Genomic DNA, 23,019 nt, shown 5'->3' with positions numbered 1-23,019 from the left:
AGAACTCAGGGTGGACGCTGGAGCTTGGAATTTGGGTGCACGGCAGCATGACTTGTCCCAATAAAGGATCAATGACATATTGGGATTTCACTTGACTCTCAACCTGAAGGCAAAAAGAAAAGGACATTTAAAGGCAAACAATCACCTCCTGAAGCATCCGCAAGCTGTATCTGCCACATTCAGGCAGGCTTTTCCAGGATTCACCTTTTTTCTGCCGTCGCCCCCCTCCTCTCCCCCTCGCCCTGCCCTTCTCCCACACCCTTTGCTTCGGTCCATCCTCGGAAGCCCCCCCTCCTCCGCTCTGTACCCCTCCCTTCAGCGGTGCTCCGTCGCCCTGGGTGAGTGGGCAGGGGGGTGGCCCACGGTACCCCCCGACACCTGGGCGCCACCGAGCCGCCAGAGGCCGGTGAGGCGGCTGCAGGGTCAGCGCTGGGAAGATGGCCGCCCTTGCCAGCTCCCTAATTCGCCAGCGCAGGGAGGTCAAGGACCCTCAAGCAAACCGGCAGATCGCCAGCAAGCGCAAGCCCTGCCCGAAGAGCAACAAGTCGCTCTGCCAGAAGCAAATCCTCATATTAATATCAAAGGTTCGATTATGTGGCAGTCGAGGGAGAAAAATGGAAAAAGACCAGGTGAGTTCCTAAAAAGGCCTTCCTTTTATCCAAATATGCCCTTTTCTGGTTTCTCTCTCTCCCTCCTGCAGCTGGTCCATCCTCTCCTCTTTGCTCTGCTTTCTGCCTGTAGTGGATAACTGGATTTTGATGGTTGACTTGCCAGACTACAGATTAATCCTCAACTGTAAAGCCTTAATAGAGAACATCCGCAGCCTGTAATTTCAGAGTTCAGGACTTAATCTGAATCTGGGAAACATCCCAACCCATCTTCCTGCTAGCTGCACGCAGCGCGTCCTGTGTTTACGGCAGCCGGGCATGCATTGGAAAACGGACAGAGCCAATTCGGGGTTAATACGCAGGTCTTTGAACACAGAAAGCATCGACTCCATGTTGCAGCTGAGGTGATGACTTTGTTGGGGTGCATGTCAAACACATTCACACGCTCTGGTAATCTGCAGGCCCTCTGTGAACTTGGCTCATACATACAGTGATTTACCGTCATATAAAAATGTCAAGAGGCGCCTCATTTGCCATTCTGGGGGCCATTACTCTCCTCGTGCTTCCCCCGATGGCTAGGAGAAACACAGTCTGGCCTAATTTGTCTTTGAATGTTTGCATGTTAAATGTGGCTGTAGGATTATTAATTGGCGCTAAATGAGATAATGACTCTTGAAATGTGCAACGTCTGCGTCTGCACTGCAATTGATGCAGCAATAGAGCAATAGATTCCAACAGGACAAGGTGGATATGAATGGATTTCTCCAAGACAAACATCCACAGAGAATCTGTGCTGGTGAAAATCTGGATCTATTAGAAATGAAATTCCAAATTTAGATTAGGATAAGTAGGGCTGAGAAACACACACACAGGGTTTGAGTTGGCCAGTGGTCGACAAACAAGATGTTGGAGTAGGCCAAATATCTTGAGGGCTTTCTGCAGTTTTATCAAGTGATTTATCAGAAGTAGTAAATACACACTTGAAGTATACATTCTTCATTTTGGGGAAGCATTTCTCAAAGAAAGTTAATGTTTTTCTATTGAGTGTTTTCACTTATTCATTTATTTTTTTAAACTTTTGTTGTTACTTGACCACATTGCATTTTTTCTGTACTGGCTTCATCATGACAAGCATTAGACGGAGAGAGTGACATGATATAATCTTTGCCAAAGTAGTCATGTTCAGTTCATGTAGATTCTTTGCATTGGTGATTGTACATAATATCAAAAATCAACTCTGGGACTGACCAATGAAAACCAGGTTTTAAGTAATCTGTGCTGGATTTTATTCTAATCTAAAGGTGTATTCTGTATCTTTGCTGTTTGTTAGTTTATTTTTGTCTGTAACGCAAAAACCTACTGACAGATTTCGATGAAATTTGACAAACTAACAGATAAAAGTGGAGGTATGCATGTACTTGCGAAAAAAGACTTATGTGCATACACATGCAAAAGGCCTGTACACTAAACACCATCAGAAGTTCAACACCAAAAAGCAATGTTGTGAGTTTTTTTTTTCTTTTTTCTTTTGATTGGAACAATCAGAATAGGAAAGCAAACAGGCGTAATAAAAAAAAGAAAAGTTTAGATTCACTTTTCATTGGGAAAATAAAATTAAAGGTGCATTAAGGAGTTTGCACGTTTTATGCAAAACAGCACCCCCTGCAGGCCTTGGGCAAAATGCAGCTTAGAGGGGGACTCCTTCCTCGCTCTTTTAGTAGCGCTCAAGTAAAATTTTAAGTTTCTTTTACGTGGTGGAGTCTGTGCTGGAGCTGTGGCAGTGCTAGAAGCCGGTCTTTTCTTACTTTCTGGAAGCTCCTGCTCAGTTGTTGCTCACTAAGCATCTGGTGGAGTAATGGCGGACAAAACGAAACCTAACTAAATCAGACCAGCCGGAGCATGCATTACGTCATTCCTTTCAAATTCTCCCCAAAAAAATTCTGGTGCCGGACCGGCACTGCACTTTCAAGTGACAATTTAGTGCTGTTAGAGGTACTTGTAATGAATATGTCAGGGCACATTGTGCACATCATTAAAAATGTGTAACATATTTATGGTGGAAAATAAGTATTTTTAAAGTTGAAAAACTCCTTAATGCACCTTTAAGTTCATGTTCACCTCAATTTCTCTCATGACTATTGTACAAATGCACATTTTTTTCCTTTCATTCTTGATTGTAAACAAGCTGTACGTTCTGTAAAAGTTAGAGGTGTTCCCTTTTTGTCATATTGTTTGAATTAATTTCACACTTTATTTTGGAATCTAATATCCTTTTTCTACTTTTATCATAAATCCCACCCTGGACACTGCCTTGTGTTTTACCATGTTTGGAATCTGTTTGCTATCGTTTTGTAGTAATATCAGTGTTGTGTCGATTGTTGCTCCGTGTCCAGTAGAGAATCTGTTGATTATTGAACAGCTCAGAGGTAACAGCAGGAATCTGGTGAGATAGACATTCTAATTTGAGGAATACCTCCAGTCAGAAGATTGTCTGTGAACCGTTCAGAGCATAGTGGAGATCTGTCTCTCTGTTTATGCTCTGATTCCAGCTGACTGTAAATGAAGGCAGGGTACATCCTGGGCCGGTTGTCATCACGTCATGAGTAGTTCAAATGAAAGTGTGATTAAAATTGCTGTTAAGATCATAAATATCAACCCCTGTGAGCAACGTACTCAAAAACTCAAAAAGTTACATTCAGACCTCCTGAATGAGCTTCGCTCCAGATCGTTAAAACATCGCCTGAGATCCGAGACCAATCTGCACTGATGAGTGTGTACACACACTCAGAATCTGCTTGTCCTCACCTCACCAGCTTGTGTGTGTGTGTCTGTGTGTGTCCTCCTTCCTCCCCCCCCCGATCATCCACTTACAGTCTGATGTGTGTGTTCCTTCCATTCTCGCGCGAGTGCGTTTGTGTGTGTGCGCGCGCTCGGCGATATTTATTACCTCGGCGTGCCAAGTTCATCATGATAATTACGTGGGGAACCTCTAACGTGGGAAGCAGCATCTGCCATGGAAGCGGCTGCTCTCTATATTGTAATTGCGGTTGTAAAATATGTTGGACAGGTCGTGGCAGCGCCGGCTCTTTGGGAAAAGGCCGCCGCGTGTGCCACGGCCATTGTTTGAAGCCATTTCCATCCTAATGGCTTCACAGCTCCTCACGCTCTTATGGATTTATTATGTTAATCGTGGGGACGAAGCATGGCGGCTGTGGTGAGAGACGCATTACCACCCCGAGCATCCCCGGCTGTGATTTACCGGGGTCCGTGTTAAGCATCGAGTGTGGAGGCGAGCGTCTTCATCATTCCCTTCAGGAGTCTCCCAATGCGTGTGTGTGTGTGTGTTAAACATACGGAGGACACGGCTGACCCCCGGCCAGGAGCGTGTGAATGTGAAAACTCAGCATGTGCGAGTTCCTCGCAGCCTCGTACAAGCTCCAGCCCCAGGCCTCGGTTGACCCCTGGCCAGGAATAAACGACTAGAATATTCTTGAGCTGTGGCCTCCACCTCGTCCTCCTCCTCCCTCTTTTCCTCCTCCTCCTCCTCTTCCTCATCCTGGCAGGACTTCAGAGCGACCTGCTTGCAATTTCGTTTCACTTCGCCTCCAACTGCCTTCCATTGTTTCGACTGGCATCATTTGATTTCCATTGGCTGAATTGTCATGTTGTTTTCTCCCTCGGTCTCCCCTCAGTTCCTGTAATAAATAAAGACAGCAATAAGATTGCAGGAGCCACTTTAAGGATCATAAATTTTAATTCTGTTCAGATTTCACCACAGAGAACTGATAACACGCCGATAAACTACAACATCAGCACTCTTACAGGCTTCTAATTCATGTTACCGGATAATCAAATTTGTATTGTCATATTTCCCAGGGACAGCGTCTTCAGTGTTATGGATGCAGCCATTAACAATCATCAGTTTGTTTGCATCTACTGTAAAAAACTAGCGTTAAGCTCCCAGCGAGACAACGGCACTAAAACAGTCAGATTGGACTTGTTTAAACTTTCCCTAGAAACCACTGAGAAAACATAGCTTTCGAGAAACATATTCCTCATGTGGTTTCATCATCTCCTTATTCAAGTCCGTTATTGCAGCCCTACCTTGTGCTGTGTGAAAACAGTAAATTAGCTGTGAAATGCTGTTATTGTGGAATTTTTAAAAATGAGACAGGAAAAAAAAAAAAAAACTCGGCGACTCCAAACACTGTGAGAATGACTGTTTCAGTCTCCACTGACATTTACATTGTACAATACTGAACAAGACACTTTATTTTCCCCACGGGGAAATATTTTTGGGAAGTCGCAGGAGCAGAAACATTCTGCATTTAGTACATAATAAATTAAATCTTCAATGAATGGAAAGGAAAATGTGCACACATTATGATGCAAACACTCTGATGCAAAAACTATGAGATGTAAAGTGCATCTGTCATACAGATCAGTCCCAACATTCATTTGAGTTTGTAAATGCAATACAGACAAAGGAGTTTCTGAAGTGAACAATCCTGCAGTTTGAAACCCTGGACCAGAAGGTCAGAGGTCATAACATGAGCTTGCAGGGAGTCAATTCAGCAGATTATTAGCAGTATGGATTCAAACTGTGTGTCGAAGGGGGGCGTTCAAGTTCAGATGGGTAGAGATCAGAGTTCTGACACATTAAGAATGGATTTATGTGGGTGAAAAGAAAAAAATACCCTGGCGCTGACCACTTTGACATGTTGAGGTTTCCACCGCTACCTCATGTCAGAAACATGTTGTTGCTCCGCTTGGGAAATTTTCCACATGCATGTTCTTCTCTGTATATGTGGGTTTCCTCCAGCCTCTCCAACCATGTAAAAAAAAAAAAAAAAAGGCTCTTTGTAACTTTAAATTACGTGTGGTTGTAAATATGTGTATTGATTTGTTTTTACTCAGTGTAATGGACAGTTGGCTTGTTGATGGGACACCCTTTTAACGGTGTGACCTGAAGTCGGACAGGAAAGATGGATGGATTAATGGGCGACTGAATAGGGGCTGAACATGATACAAAAAAGCATATTGATTAAAACAATCATATTGACCGGTGAATATTGAGAATTATCGAAACAATTATATGTATATATTTAAGAGCAACCCTGGCACGTTTCCCTGGCTGGTGGAGATATATCATCCCCTCATTTAAATACTACAGGACTGTCATGTCGGTGAACTACTGAAACTTTTCTAAGCACAGTTTCCTCCGCCTCTCCTTGTTTTTGCCACATCTTTTCCTCATGTTCTCTGCTGTGGTTTGAGAGTGGCGGGGCTTGGTGACGGAGTGTGTGTTTGAGATTGGTTGGGTGGAAGTAATGATTAGCATTGAGCTACAGGATAGACTAAAGGAGGGGAAAATGTTTTTCGATGGAACTTTTTATCGACTCTGTTTTTCCCTATTGCACCACACGTCTATTGATCAATACATACTGTTATTGAATTATCGTCCAGCCCTTTGGGGGCTTGCTCACACACGGATGATTTCAAATGATATAAATTTTCCATTACTGTTTCAGTTTGGTGGAGATCAAATTAGAAGAAAATCTGCTGTTTTCCTCTTCAGACAAGTAGCAGTGTTTTCGTATTGCAGCCACTAGTGCGTATGTGACGAGAACAGCACAATATAACCAATCAAGTGTCTCCAAGCTGTCTTACTTGTTCCATACATTGAACAAGTGCTGTTAAAAACGGGTGTGCAGTACAAACACTTCAGAATCCTCTATTGATTTTGTCGTAGGCATGTGAAGATGAGGGCTCTTGAAAAAAACTCTAAAATCAGTTTATAAAAGGTGCAGTTATCATATAAAAATGTTATTTAAGTTTCCAGTTTTAGCTTAAAAACAAAACAATCCCATGCAAACAGGGCCTGAGACGTCACCATCAGGTAAAACAACCCAATAGACCCAAAGTACAGAGAGTATCCTCGAAAAGATACAAGCACTAAAAACACAAAAATGTCATGTTTTACAAGCAGGAGAGATGCAGACAAGGCGTGCTCTGATTTCCCAGAGTTACTGGGACTCCTTTAATTATGCAGTGTTGTCGCGCCGGGCATGTTTCCTTGAAGGTAGTCACTTCAGCACAACTCCTTAATAAAGATCAACACCTAGAGACTGAACATGTGTCAGCACACAGGAGGTCCCGCGTCCCACTTTTTAAAATCTGGTCATGCTATTTCCAGTCCGGGATGTTGGAGCGCTGTCGACTCGAGACGCGCCGTGTCCCGCACGTTGTAAAGGAAAGAGCGGCGGCTGCTTGTGCGTCACTCTATTGTCGCCGGACGGTCTCGGCTCCCGTCGAAGGCCATCTGAGGCCATAACCAGGAGGAGGAAGAGGAGAGGAGGGAGTGTGCTTAAGGATAAAAGTGTGTGTCCCCAAATTTGCTCTCTACCTGCTTCTGTGTGACGGATGACCTGAGTGATGTGTGTTTGCCTGTCCCTGTTTGGCCCAAATATCTCTACTCCTTTATACTGCTGTCCCCTCACCTCCGCACACACACACACACCACACACCACCACACACACACACACACACCACCACACCACACACACACCCACACACACACACACACACACCTTCTAACCCTCTCCTAACCCATACTAATGATGCTCCAGCACTACAGCCCACTCAGCTTATAACAAGGTCATCTCGCCCTGCACACACACACACACACACACACACACACCACACACACACACCACACACACGCACAGAGCAAGAATCACAATTACAAGTGCCAGAGCACATATATAGAGAGAATTATGTCTACATGCATAAATGTAAACAGAGAAACACCCACGCACAAACTAATAAATCAGAACAAACACACACACACACACACACACACACACACGGAACAAACACAAACTAATGATGAGATTTCATGATAATTTTGGTGGAGTGTAGGAGAGAGATAATTCCACCCCGGCTTTCTGCTTGTGTATTTGTGTGTGTGGGGCTGATATGATCTAATGAGGATGTTAAGCCGCCTATTGGATATCAAAGTGAAACCGAAATAGCTGGTGTTGTCCTCTGACTGCCTGCTGGAGCCGCGGCGGAGGCCCTCCTCTCGTCTGTTAACAGGATAGAATAACACGAGTTGTTACTGCAGCGCAGGGGCCAAGTGTTCATCCAGCCACTGCAAATTGGTTTGTGTGTGTGTGCGTGTGCGTGCGTGCAGAAGGAACAAAATATGTGTGTTTGTATCAGAGATGAACGGCGGCAGTCAGCGCGCATGATTCGGCTAGACTAGCAGTGTGTGTGTGTGTGTGTGTGTGTGTGTGTGTGTAGAGGGAGGAAAGGTTGTGCGAGTGTGCGGGGCTCATTGTTGTGTCATGATTCATCAGGCCACATCAGCTCCTCTCATTAACACACACTGATTTATCAATAATGTGCAGCAGCGTCTGAAGAGCACACACCGAAGTGGGGCGATTTACTGCCTCATAGACCGGACACTCCGGACCGGCCGCAACCAGGAAGGACTATATTTCTCTCTTTCTTTCTCTGTTTGCCTCTCTTTATCTGCTCACTCCCTCTCTCTGCTCTCACAATGACTTGATCGTCCTGTCCTCCGCTCTACACACACACACACACACACACACACACACACACACACACTCACACTTATCTTCTCAAGGACATCTGGCTTTCTTATACCTGTCTCTCTCTCTCTCTCTCTCTTTCTGGCTTCTGATCTCCCCCCCTCTTCACTCGCTGTATTTTCCGCTGTGTCTAATCATCTTGTCTCCGGGCCAGCCGGTTAGCCACTGGACGCTACAATGGCACAGATAACCAGGGTATTGTGCTGCCATGTTACGTAACCCTGCTGCTATTGTTCATGGATCAGGGACGAATGCGATGCGCATCTATTGCCAGAGTGTGAGAAATGATCTCTACATAGAAGCTCATCTGCAACAGCAGCTACATCATAAACAGAATGGTCGTAAACAGAAGAGTCTTGAGTCTTATGTTCACTTTTCACGTGATCTCTGTTATTTTGTTGTGCGAAAGAGATTGCCAATTTTTTTTTTTCGTGAACTTTTAAGTTGGATGAGATTGCCATTTGGTTTAATGGGTTGCCAAAAAAAGCGACCATGAAGGTCAAACAACACTTTTTCTTTTTGTAATGCAGGTGTTAATCCATCCAGTCATTCACTGTCTACGTCCAATTTAGGGTCACAGGCGGCTGGAGCCGATCCCAGCTGTCTATTGGCAAAGGCTGGGTACACTCTGGACAGGTCAGCAGTCCATCACAGCGCAAACACACACACACACAAACTCATTTTTACCCAAAAGCATGTCTTAGGATTGTCGGAGGAAGACTGAGAACCAAAACAAGCAGGCACACATTTTACATAATGCAGCATAATGCAATCAGTTAACCTTTGAAACAAAACATAATTACAGCAAAGACAATTTCCCCCACAATAATCAATGTTAAGAGCTGCAGTCGACACAGGCTGAGTATTGTGCTATTTGATGGGGTGGGATAAAGTTTGGGAGGTTGCGTTAAAGAGACAGGAGATAAAAGTATTGTAACCTTTCTCCCTGTTTTACAGTTCGCCCTCAGGCTGGAAAACTTTAAAGCCATTTTTGTAACTTTGCCGCTCCGAACACGGGCTGCACTCAGCCTCTGTAGGGCAGCGCAGATAAAACCAAGAGACAGAGAATCAAGAAATAAAAAACAACAAAATGGAAGAGTCACAAAAACAACAATGACACCATAAAGATAAAGGAATGAGTTGTTGAGTTAACCTGTAACAAGGCAGCCGGGGTTTAGAGCTCCTGTATAAAATCAGAGGTTGGCAGTCGATGGCGTCCGTCGCTCTGTAGCAGGTTCCACCCTCGGTCTCTGCCAGTGCGGCAGATGTTGTGTATGAAATGATGCTCAGGATAAATGATTGGAGATGCTAACATTTGGCCTGTGTGATGATCAATGTGGGCTTTCAGTGCCTCCCCTCCCTAACAATTGATTTATGGAGCCGGCCGCCATTTGTTTTTGCTGCAAAGCTCTTTTGGATCCGCATCAATCATCATTATCAGGGAAAAATAGAATATTTCCGGTGATCGTTGCTCTTCCTGGTGTATTCCAGCTCGATTCTGGTCTGAACTGTGGGTGAGTGTTAACAGGACCGTGTTTGGTTCCCTGGGAGTGAGGTGAGTCGCTTGGACCCAGCTCGGCACATTCTTGGCACAGTGTGGCGACGGCACGACGGCAGAGAACGCCGGAGTGTAATTCGAGCAGGCCGTGAGGCCGAGGGGTTTCAGATCTGGGGACTTTGATCTTCAAATGACCTCCGACTGAGATCCTAACACACACATACACACGCGCGTCGGCAGTGTCGGCACGCATGCTGATATGTTTACATTTATCTACCGCCGCGCTCCACGTCTTGTTTCGCATCAGACAATTTCCGCTCCGTCGGGATTCACCATCCTGAAAGCCCAAGTAACAAATGACCGGCGAGCGTCGAGTCAGCAACCGCAAACCGCCACCGTCAACCCAACCTTGTGTTGCTCAATGTCACAAAACCTCAAAGAAACAGCCTCCTTTAATCAATGCCCGCAGTTTAACTCCCAATATTAACATGCCGAGGACAGTAAAGGCGGAATTTGCATTTTATATGCGATCAATTTGCTGCATGGTTTGCTTGGCGGAGCCGAGCGCGACGTGCGTCACATGGAGATGACGGTCAGGGTACGGCACGCAACGCAGGCGCTCAAACTCACACAACACCTTCTGGCTGGGTATACCGAAAAAGACGTGGCGGCACGGAGATTCACAATGGCGCCAAATGCACGCGAGGTGCACGTGCGCCACACGCGGAGGGTCTGGAGTCTGATCTCTCTCAGCTCATGCTCGGCGCCCCTGACCGAAGTGACACTGTCCAAAGACAACTCATTAAATCATGCGTCAAAGCCCCCAACCTTGCAGTGTGTGTGTGTGTGTGTGTGTGTGTGAACTTCTCTCTCACATACCTCAAACCTGCTGTCGAAAAGAAAAAAAAACAAAAAGCCCTTATGGGAACAGTCTGGGCGTGCGTGCTTTTCTGCTTGCATCTGTATCTGATTACATGTTAATTCACTTTGATCACAGAGACTGTGGCACCCAGGGTGGTGTAGGATTCACTGACAGGTGCTCTGGACCACAACAGCCGGGTCATTGTCTGTGTCTCTGTTCCTGGAAAGAAAGCACCTGTCTATTTTCAGTTTTTTTTTAATACATGTATTTGAGGTCTTGCGGAATAAGTTTCGTTTAATTTTGGTGTGATCGACAGGATGAACCCACTCAGTCCTTCAAGAGAAATGCTGGAACTTCAGTGATATGCAAATCCTCAGCCTCCAGTACGTGAAGTAATTGGAGATCATTAGCTCCTGCAGCTGTAAAAGTGGATGCTTGGTTAGTTTTAATGAGTACAAACCTGCCAGACTTGTTTAGAGGATCACTGAAATACTCATCATGTGTTTCATCAAGCAAAGTCACAGCTTCTGAGCTCATTCCGATTCTGCTTTCTAATACGTGTGAATATTGAAGTTCACTCTAAATTACCAGATGCATAGTTTTTCACTTTCTTCATATTTAAGTTCTCATAGCATGAAACATAACAGCATAACATTAAGGAGGAAAACCATGAAAAAGCACTATATAAGTGAACTCTCTTTCTCTTAATCATTCTCTTACTGAGCGTCTCTGCCTCTATGACAACACTGTATGTCCTACGCTGTCCGTCCCTTGATCCCCTCCTCTGGTCTCCACCGTCATTTACTGTGATGTGGCCCGGCCTTCTCCGGCTGCCACCAGGGAGGCCTGCTGAAGGACACAGTAACACGCAGAAACTTCACAAAAACATTCACTACGCACAAAAGGGCAACAGCTTGCACCAGGGATGCTGCAAAATGTGTCACTCTGATTTGACATTTGTTCCAGAGCAATATTTTTATTTAAAAATTTGGTATCAAATGGAATAAAAATGCAAAACGCTGAAAAAATGATGTGGAATTATCTGAGAGTCCTAAATAAATAAGCAACTTAACATCTTGACAACATGTAGCAACGTTTGATCAAGTACCTGACAATGTTTACCCATCTAATTCTTCTCTTAAAGTTCAGTTCACTTGTCATGGGGAGTCTTATTTAGTAAGAAAAATGAGGTTTAATATCTTCCGTTGACCTGGAAGGACCTTTTTTTCCCCCAGTCTTGGGGAACTATTGATTGCACATTTATAACATAAGTCTGCATAACAACTGCAGGTGGAGATGTGCAGCCAAACGCTCTTTAACTGTTGGCCTCCTTCATCCAGGGAGACTTTAAATGTGAGAGTTTGACTTGTCTCCAAGTCATTTTTCTTTCTTTCGTTCTTTGTCAAACAAAACTTGAGTGACTGAAGATTAAAACAAAAGGTTGTAATAAACGGAATTTTTAGAACTAAACATATGTATTCAGAATATACAATGATTTTGCCACCGTTTCCTGCTACTTAACATTTGAAGGTTACAAGTTAATAACTTTGACTTCCACGCTTGATCCAGATTGATGGCGGCCGTGCTGGTGAAGTAGCTCGGCCTCTTGACACTTAAAACTTCATAAGAAATGTTCCTGGTTTAGCTGTTGCCACAAGTGCATGTGTGTAAAATTCCCATGATCCCACAAGTATTTGCACTTTCCCTCCCTTGTCCTCACACACACACACACACCACACACACACACACACACACACACCACACACCCACACACACACACACAAACACACACACACACACGTGGGCCACTTTAAACATGCAAACTGCATTTACTGCACATTAAGTGCCGCCGCTAAGTCGGAGCGTAACACTGAATAATGTAACTCGCGTGCTTCGATATACAGACCGTGTCGGAGAGCGGCTTCCTCCATGTAGACATTTTCAGGTGTGTTTCTGTCCAGAAGATGCAACGTTTCAGAGTCGTGAAAACAACCAAACATCTGGATAGAAAACTCAGGTGCTGTGGCGTTTTGAACACAAACTTGAATCAGACAGACATGCACTTTACATTTACAGTTCAGATTCACCACACACACGGAAAGGGATGATAAAAGAGCTGTGATCAACACTGTTCAACGGCCTGAAGCGTTTTTGCACATTTTCAAAGCACACATGTCGGTGTTGAACAGAGACCTGCAGCGTTTACATGTGTTCTTTGTGAAAGTTTTGGCATGTATGTATTCCCTTTGAAAGAGAGTAAATACTGGATTCTCACATGTGTGTGTGTTTGTGGCATGGGTTGTAGGGGGGGTGGGGTGGGGTGGGTTGGGGGGCACCTTGCTGATTGCAGCACCCTGCCTACCTGTGTGTTGTTCCCCCGTGGTACACAAGCACAGGTGCGTGACGCGTCCTTCACTTTAATGTGCCATCAATCTGGAAGGCTGGAGACGAGCCAGAGCGCAATCTCCTTCGCCCCCCCCCCCCCCACCCCCCCCCCCCCCCCCCCGCCTCCCCTGGCACGCATGCATACACACCCCGCCACACACACGCATGCAATCTAAAAATCTTTCCGCTCTCTCTGAAGGGATTTCGCGTGCATGAGGGAGAAGACTTTCTTCCAAACCCTGGGCTTTCCCTTTTGCCATTAAATTATCCATCATGCAATTAGATTCCAATCCTGCAGAGAGGGACGGAGATAGAGACGGACAGAGATAGAGAGCACTCTCAGGCGTGTATGTTAAGAGAAAGCCGTGCATTGTGGATTTCTCTGCTGGTCTTCTGGGGTGTTCTGAGTGAGAGTACAGCCATAATAAAGTGAGGAAAGGACAACTGAGGTCTTTTATAGGAGCTGCACTGACAAAACCTCACATGGACATGTCTTAAATGATATTCATCTGACAGCCTCTGCAGAAAGTTATAAAACTACAGAAAATACTGCTTTAATGCATTTTCAGTTCAGTTTTGCCTCTCTTTTTTTTAAGCTGGAAGGAACTATCACAGATCAAAACTCTTATTCAGCTGTTTGATGCCTGTTAAGCAGTGAATAGCAAATAAACCTTTCAAAACAATGATAAGTATAGGATGCATTGGTGACAGTTCCTCCATTTGTACTGTTGTTTCCTTCAAGAATCCAAAAAATTGCATGTACAGATCATTGGTGAGGACATTCCCTGATGTGGGAATGCGGTGTGTTACTCCACCTCTGTCCATTTGCTGCTTCCAACACCACACTACTCTAAACCCAGTGGCTGCCGCAGTCCGCTAATCAGCTAACCGCTAGTTAGCGAAGCTAACATTTTCATTAGCGGATTCGCTGTTCAGCTAACTTTGAAAAACATTCGTGGACTAATTAGCTTCCACTAATTTACACATTAGCAACTCTAGTTTCCGAGGGTACATGCTTCCGTTACTGTGCAAAGTAAGAAAAGTCTCTTCTCTGTGGTTAAAAACGCCGAAAATTGTTTAGAAAAAACATGGATTTTGTAATGCATATAACTCCCGATCCGTTTTGTCCGATTGAACGATTCAAAAACTGTTAGAAAGCCCCGCAACTCAAGATTCCGGGGGTATTGAATAACTCGTCTGCATGCTTGCGTCATGGTACGACGTCAACAATGTCGCACGTGCGCATTTGACGCCCCGGCTTATCAATGGAGTCCTGAGTGCTAACTCGTCAGTTTACTGAGTCCATAGACAGACTCTACAAATCATTGCTACAAGTTTTTGCAATGGAAAGTGAAGACATTCCGCCTGAGGATGTTCGGCTTGTTGCAGAGCCTGCAGCGGCTGTGGGTGAGGCAGTTAGCGGTTATTGTTAGCTTCAGCTAAATCTTTCAGCAGTTTATCGGTTTAGCGTTATCGAAGCTAACTTTCAGTTAGCGGAAGAACGGTTATCGAAGCTAATTTTTGGTTAGCTGTGCCCACCACTGTCTAAGCTGAATGGAGCAGGTGGACAGATCCCCAAAACTCTCATCCTGAAAGGTTTGGTATGAGAACTCTGTTAGGAGCAATTAGGATTTAGGGGTCTCTCTCCGAATCCCGAAGATCAAACTCCTGTAGGTTGACGTGGAGTCAGTAAAGATAATTTTCATCTATTGAAGTCGACGCCGAGCAGCGAAAGGACAGAAGAGGGAAAGAGAGAGCGAGAGAGACGGTGGGGAGCGCCGTTTGAAATCGTTGCAACTTGAAATGTTGTAGGCCCCTTAAGGCCGTTGGGCCATGAAGGACAGCCATTTGCAGATATTTATCATCATTATTTTTAAACCGTTTCGGCTTTATTAGACGTTCTGAAGTGGTGAGTGACGGGATGAGGCCCGATCGGGTGCTGACATTCACAAAGGTCACAAGACAGATTCAAACCCATGATGCTCGCTGTCACCATGACTCACATCTACAGATCTGCTCTCTCCTTTAATTCGTGTCCCATGCTTAAATGGATAAATTAACATATGTATTCACGTCGGTGGAATTTCATGTAATCCATCCAAAGGCACTCTCGGATGGAAGGCATTAAATCCTCCTAATGAAGCCAGACGGTATAACTTATTCAACCCGGTTTTCATCACAAATTCATGCCACACTCTTAAATCACGACTCGTCATTCCGGCACGTCTCGCTGCGAAAGATTGACTGTAATTCTGACCCCGAGACACCGCTTACATAAAGCTTTAAACGCACACATAACGGCAGCGCGTCGGGGCGAAAGCTGATCACACGAGCCATCGTCTCACATGGAGCCATGACGGGATTAGCCGGAGAATAACGCGTCCAGATAATGACGAGCTGACAGAGACGTGGAGGTACCGAGTGGCTGAAATTGGATGTGACAGAGAGCAAGCCGGAGTCAGAGAGCTGAATCTCAATTAGACGGTGGGGCCCCCGTCATCCGAGCGTTTTTGATTCGCGTCATCCTCCTCTGCGTTCGAGACACGTCTCGTCACGGAGGCTTGTGGTTTCGAAAAAAAAAGTTTTGCTGATGTGGGTACAAACTGTACCCATAAAAAAAAAAAAAATGTGATGCAACTGTACCTCCTCACGTCAGGCTGTGATTCGCCGCTGCCAAAGCTTTGGCCGCTCGCTCTGGAGAACATAGACTTGGTGGCAGGATGCCACCGCAGCTCGCTGACGTAAAGGGAGAGCGAGACAGATGGATTATTGGGGAGAGGCGGCTGTTTGAGTCCAACAGACGGGATCAACCGTAAACGCAGGATGCTTTGTGATGGCTGAGTTTCCCCCCCATTTTTTAAAGTGTTATTGTCATTGTGCCAAAGCCAAATGAGCAGAAGTGTTCCAAACCAAGACACTCTTGAGAGATTTGGCTTGTATCAATGTGATTTTAGTTGAGGCCAAGCAGGAGCAGTGAAAACTACCTTAAGGTCTGACAAGACTCCAAAAAAAAGTAGGTAAAGAAATCCCAAAATTTAACTACAGCTTAATTATCGGCTGTTTGGAGGGAGTTATTTTCAGTTAATGATTTCGTTGGGGGGAAAAAAAATCCATATTATGTCTTCAGGAGTCCATCTAAACCCATTATGGTCGTTTCGTGTAACACAGAGTGAGCAGCATGTTCACTGGCTGAGGTGGTCTGAATACCTGTCTCTGTTTTAAAGTGGTCAAATAGTAATTCTATCCCAACTTTATGTAAATCTGCTTCGGCCATTTTTGTGCCAGTTCCATCCCACTGTGTCTCTCAATACTCAATGCACCACCTTGTGGTGCAAGCTTGAACTGCAGAGAGAGAACAGTTTCTTTGGAAGACACAGGTGCTATACAAAAAAAAAAATTAGAGAAAGCCAGAAGAAAGCGAACTTGAGCACGGCGTCAGGAAAGTTGTAGAAGCTACATTAAAACTGGAGTGTTTGACCTTCTCATGCTAGCCCTGACATCAGTGTATGACAGCTGCAGTCTTTTTGTCAAGCCATTTCTACACTGTTTTCTTTTTCTATTCACTTTTGCATTAAAAGAAACTGCATCCAGAAAAGCTAATTACAGAAATAAGCTCCAGTTTTTTAAGTGCAAAATAAAGAAGTCTGTGATTTTACTCTCTGTATGTAAATAATTGAGACAGCAGACTTGTTTCTCCCATATGTGGTAAGAAAAATGCAGCATTCTCTCTCTCTCTCTCTCTCTCTCTCTCTCTCTCTCTCTCTCTCTCTCTCTCTCTCTCTCTCTCTCTCTCTCTCTCTCTCTCTCTCTCTCTCTCTCTCTCTCTCTGTCTCGTTCTCTCTCTCTGAGACTAAAAGTGAATTGGGAGATGGTGTGATTAGAGCAGACAAGGACAGACTGAAGTCTGACCTCTAGCTAAAGGTAACCAAGAGAAAGGATGAGGAGGAGGAAGATGAAGAGATACAGAGATAAAAGTGGGATGCTGCAAGTCTCGAGAAGGGAACGATAAAAATGATACAATATCATGCTGGTCGTGTTTTTAATATGGTTGAAGTTCAGATGGAGGGATTTTCTGGGGACTACAGTTCCAGTTTGGAGATGCAGTTTCTTTTTTTTTTCCATTTTGTCAGTGAGTGTGAATCAGACTGATAAAATCTTTTTTTGTTCGCCTGTTTGCGGTTTGCTTTGTCTGGAATTTGCAGGTGTCACTTTTATAAAGAGAGAGCCTGTTGGAGGGGATCGACTTTTTGTCAGCTCTTACTGAACCGCAGAGTTTTAGACAGTTTTAACTTTTACCAGCTGGAATACCAGGATGGAGGCTATGCCTAATCGTCTCCCTGACAGTACTAAAAAAAAAAAAAAAAAAATCGTACTTTGAGGTAAAAATTCTACTCTACCGTGTTTCAAATCAAACATCATTTCACTTAGTCGATGTGCTTTCACTGTGACACCAACAAAGGTTCTCCTGATTAAAGATTCATGGCTTCAGAGTGTAATGGAAAATCTTTTATCCTCCATCACCTCATTTTCTGCTTTGGTCTCATTAAATTACTGTTGCCACTGACTTTGCTCTCCGTCGCGGGATCAATGAAATGACAGCTTCCACATGTTCGCTGAATTCATTGCTCAAATGTACCACGCCTGCATTTTTCTGTCCTTGAGCTGCTTAGCAGACCAGAAAACATTAATTCGAGCCAATTAAATCAAGACGGCCAGTTGTCATTCATTCGCATTCATTTCCTGAACGAGCAGCAGTCGTCTTTTCTCCTCTTCACGTCTCCAGAAAAGCAACTGGAGCTGTTGCCTTTTGCACTTCCACTTCCAGCCAGAAGCAGCTGTGACATTGCAGTTTCTTTGCTAAAGGCCAGTTCAGTGAGATAACAAGTAACTTTGTCTGCTTTAAATTCTGCCAGACAGAGGACTTTGTGAACAAATAACGACCTGGAGGATGACTGAATATTGACACCCGGCAGGGCTTTAGAGGAAGTGCATCCTCAGCTTGGTCAACTCGTAATCTGCCACCTTTCCATGGTTCACCAAAGGGATGGGAATTGATCAGATTTTCACGATTCCGATGCTGCTTAACGATTCGGTGGTTCATCGATTCTCATTTGGAAAAATGCATGAGGAGGCGTTCATTTAACAGTTAGTGATAGCAGGTTTGCTCAACACCGAAAAAGTGATTGTTTTTCCGCTATTTCTGCTCTCAAGGATAATAATTAAAAGAATAACCAAGCCTTGAAATCAGAAAAAAATAATAATTAAACTGTATTGAACAAGTTCAAATAATAGGCTATTAAAATTGACAGTTGCGCTAGAGCAGAGGAGATCAGGGAGGGAAGGAGGCGAGGAAGCAGCGAGCGCACAGATATATCTTGGAGAGCCAGAGAGAGATGGACAGATACGGCGAGGAAGTAAAAGCGGCTCTAAAATGGTGAGGAGATGTCGCGATAGGCAGATGGAAGGATAAAGAGAGGAGTGGAGGTGGGTGGATGTAAGGAGGGAGGTAGGAGATGGAGCGGCAGATAGGAAGTATGAGCAGGGAGTGGAAGGGAGAAGGAAAGTAAAAATGAGGCGTCGGAGAGAGGTTAAAGATGATGGGGGGGGGGGGGTGAAAATGAAGGGAGGGAGAGTCAGAGGATTGAATGAAGCTGAGGTCAATTCATGAGTATCAGAGGAGACTTCATCAGATAATTCAGTCTGACGGCCCGAACGCACTGGACGCGGAAGCGCCGCGCGCGGTAGCGCCGCGCACGGCGCTTCTGATCGCCTCCCATGTTAACCTATCTGACCGGCCGCACCGAACGCGCAGCGGAGCGCCGCGCGCGCCGCGGCTCGCGCTCTGCAGCGCGCCCGCTCCGCTTCGTTCTATTTTTCACGCGAGCCGCGAGCGCAGGGAGCGCCATATGTCAAGCTGGGTCAAGCAGATCGGACCAGACAGGAAGTCGGAAACAGAAAAGGCAAGAGAATCCGGTCAATTTTCAAAATATAACAAATTAAATGACGATTAGTTACGGACGGTGCTGCTCGTCCGTCTATAATTTGTCACTTGGGTCTAATCACAAGAGAGATGGACACACAAACAGACATACGCATGTACACACACACACACACACACACACACACACACACACACACACACACACACACACACACACACACACACACACACACACACACACACACACAGCGACAGACATTCACATGATGCAGAAAAAAAGAGGACAGGAGGAGAAAAAGTCTCTCCACAGGTCACCAAAACACACACATCCATCCTGGCAGAGCGAGACAGAGGGAACAGGGAACAAACGTGAAAACCGAGAGCTGACGGAGCGAGCCGAGTGCAGCCGATGTGTGACCAGCGCGGAGAGCGCAGGCGCCTCCAGTGCAAACAGCCAAGCGCCGGCGCGGAGACGCGCGCGGCGCGCGCGGCGCCTCCGCTACGCTTCCGCGTCCAGTGCGTTCCCGGCGTGAGAAATGCTTGTAAGTCCATGTGTGTGTGTCTGTTCCAAAATGAGCCAGAAAAGCTGTGTGTAAATATTTGCACTTATTTCCTCCCTATTCATTCGCTCTGAAGTTTTGGGATCTTACTTTGAAAGGACTCACCCATTTACAATATTTCAAAAAGTTTGCGTGTGGCTTTAGGATTCAAATCAATTAGTTCACCACTTAGTCATGTTAGTGGAGGTGGGGGGGCAAAAAAAAGGGCCCCATAAGTATTACAGCACACATGTGTGTGTGTGTGTACTTTACGTGTGTGTGTGTGTGTGTGTGTGCATAGCTATGCTAAGATTGGAGTCTGGGGGCAGTGCCGGTGCTTCAGAGAAGATAAGCAGACATAATTAAGAGGCCATTAATAAATTTGTTAATGAGCACTCCATGTAAGAGAGAGGGAGAGAGGGATCATGTGTCAGTGTGTGTGTGTGTGCGCATGTGTGTGAGAAGAAAACGAGGGGGGGGAAGCGCACTCGCCTCGTGCGTGTCTCTCATATTCCATATCAGGCGTATCTGCCGGCCGAGATAAGTTATCATTATGAGATATGTCCTCCCCATGACACATACACACTGTCATATCCGCCCCATTTGCATAAAGAGGGCTTTTAGCGATGCCCTTGTACCCTCAATGACAGTATCTCTGCATTAGTCAGTGCGTGTGTGCGTGCGCACACACTCACTGGAACCCTGACACATAGTTTTCAAATGTTCATGATATATTCATATTTTAACGAAGTGCTGAAAACTGAAAAACAAACTGAGTTAGCTAAGATGGCCAGGCCATGAGCTGGTGCTGTTGGTAGTTTTGGGGGTGAAACTACACACACATGCGTGCAGAAAACAATATGCTATATGATGGAAAGTAAAATTTACATTCGTAGAAACAGACAACCGAGTTGGACTTTGACGAACCACAGACGTGAAATTTCAGTGACAATGTTCTTGGATTAAATTGTGTTTTAGTCAGCCATGCCTTCCTGATTGTCCAACACGCAAAGCAGAACAATAGTCTGAAACAAAAAGTTCTGGATATACGATGAAAGTGCGATCAGAATTATTCATTCAGCCAACATACTTATTCATATCATCCTAATGAGGTGCAGAAAATCCGACTGCTGTGTAGCTTCCGCCTGGTGGAAAAGTCAAATGTCAGCCCCGTAATTGGTGGCATCAGAGATGGAGGTCAAGCATTGAGCTGAATCTATTCTTTTATAGTTTTGATACCATTTGCCTGAAAGTCTTTTTCTTTTAAGTTGAAGTTTTCATTTTTTTTGCATAATTTCTTGGCATACTTGAACCACTAGTTTTAGAGTCTATAATTTTGGAACATTACAGCTGGAGCCTGTTCAGAGCGACAGGAAAAAAACAATTAGAAGAAGCATTTCTAAGTTCAACTTGAAATAGTAAGATCGGGCAGGGGTGTAGTGTTTAGAACTGCCACCTCACATGAACAAAACCCCTGGTTTGACTCCTGTGTGGAGTTTGCTCTTCATCATTTGCTCTGTGACTGATTTACTTGCACGGATGAATAGTGATATTGTTTTCCAGCAGAAACACTGCCTGAGATGTGGATCTTAACAAGTTGTGTCACACAGAGTAAACTCACTGTGAGCCGGGCGCCACTTATACAAATAGAGCTCCTCCGCTGACATGTCAAGGTAAAAGTGAAACGCTCAAATCTTGGATCCATCGACTTCAAATATTAACCGCCTCGCGCTGACACGCACTCTGCGCCTGCGGCCTGTGGTGTTCTGTGTGTGTGTGTGTGTGGCTTTCAGGGGAAGTATAAATGTTAGATTAATGTCACCCGGGGAGCTGGGGACCGATCATGTCAGAGTGGGAGGCGACACAGAGAGGCGAAGTGCAGGTGTGCAGTTTTTGTGCGGTTCAGCGGGTGCAGCGCTGGGGCCGAGGCGGGGTTGCGTGCGGCGAGTCACCCTGGGAAACACTGACATCGGCGGAGTTCTCCGCTGTGGATTCATCCTCCCTCTGTGGAGCCGGATCGATTCGTGCTGTGCTACCCGGCTCGTGACACGCTGCAGCGTTGAGACAGAACTTGCGCTGCTTTTTTTTTGTTTTGTTCTTTAGCTCCACTCTGCTTACAGTAGCTGCATTGAATTCTAATCTTTAGAAAAAAAAAAAAAAACTTCAGTCAAAACACACATAATGCTGACATCCTTCTCTGTTTGGATAAAACTGTTCTTAAAAGGATTGACATTCAATTTGGGAATGTTCTCAGGTTATCCTGAAAGCCTCGGACACTTTCTTGAGGCCTGAAGCCACGGCGCCCGGGCTGTAATACGGAGTGTCAGCATGATGCACAGCCTGGAGGTTGGCCACTGACAATGACTTTGTGGACTCACACAATGTTTGTCTGAATTTATACGTCCAAACAGGCTTTTTCCGCTGTGGTACTGTACTCTCCAGTGCCTAGCACGGTCAAATGAATAAATACACACTAATAATACTAAATGCTGCTTGGCAACCCTGCTAACTTGAAAGTCCCTTATGTGGATAATAAACATGAATGTTTTTCCATTGTTGGAACTGTTTCAAAGGGCATAATCGAGGATGTAGAGGAAAAAAAAATACAATTATTACTTGTGTTGTGCTTGCAAATACAATATTGCATCGTCAGCACATGGAGAAATTAAGGTTGATATTGACTATTCCCTCAAAAAGATTTTACTAAGCAGGTTTTGTGTAACTATAGTGAAAGTGCTAAATTGCGTATCCTGACAACCTCTACTAAATATTGTCGATTTTCAGACATCTCAGACTTTATTGCCTTCCAATGCTCCATGCATGTGTTCGACTGCACAGTCATATAGTGGTTGATACGTTTGCCTCAGAAGATCCTCATTCATTTCTTGACTAAAGAACTTCTTGCTGGACTTTTCATGGTCTTTTCAGACACAGAAAAGCGATTGCAGGAATGCGGGCACAATGGCCCTGACAAATACAGGCTACACTGGGAAGAGCGCAGATGAACTGCCAACCAGACATCGAACTGAAGCCCAACTTACAGCAGCCACCAGGTGCAGACAATCACACAATCAGGCACAGGCGAACGACATCAGGGCAGAGAACGGCAATCAAACTAGGAGGGGAAGCCAAGGAGCTGGAAACCAGAGACAACACAATGAGAAACATGAATCTTGACATAACATGAACAATATGGTCACACAACACCTGGATATTCCTCTGTTTCCTTCTAGCAGCATTACGTGCGTGCGTCTGTGTGGTAAAATGAGTTTTCACTGCAAAGCCTTTATTCCCGTTTAAATTGAGGTGTTGAATATCTTTAGCATTCCCACATTTCCCAGCCTCCATGTTCTCAGTGCAACCGCCGCCTGAAGGGGTTTCGACTTAAATGTAATTACAAAGAGCCAACTCCCACACCCGCAGCAATTAGATGGACAAAATGACTGTGGACCCCCCCACCACCCCCACCCCCCCTTCCACTCTCCCTCCAATTAAACCCAACATAGTGAGAGAGAGAGAAAGTGAGAAAATGAGTTGGAGCAAAGCAACATGGGAAAGCTGATCACCTTA

General features: G+C 45.0%; 1 protein-coding gene across 1 annotated transcript in view; it reads left to right on the top strand.

The window, feature by feature from the left end:
* The first annotated feature begins 437 nt into the window (after positions 1-437).
* Positions 438-23,019, top strand: part of LOC115386213 (fibroblast growth factor 11-like) — a 79,082-nt gene continuing 56,500 nt past the window's right edge. Inside the window, exon 1 of the mRNA XM_030088437.1 lies at positions 438-559. Within this exon, the coding sequence (XP_029944297.1) occupies positions 438-559 (122 nt within the window). The remainder of the gene's footprint in view (positions 560-23,019) is intronic.

Source organism: Salarias fasciatus, chromosome 3, assembly GCF_902148845.1.
Source record: "Salarias fasciatus chromosome 3, fSalaFa1.1, whole genome shotgun sequence".
Lineage (NCBI taxonomy): Eukaryota > Metazoa > Chordata > Actinopteri > Blenniiformes > Blenniidae > Salarias > Salarias fasciatus.
The sequence above is the reverse complement of the archived record's forward strand: the minus strand, read 5'-3'. Positions and strand labels throughout refer to the sequence as shown.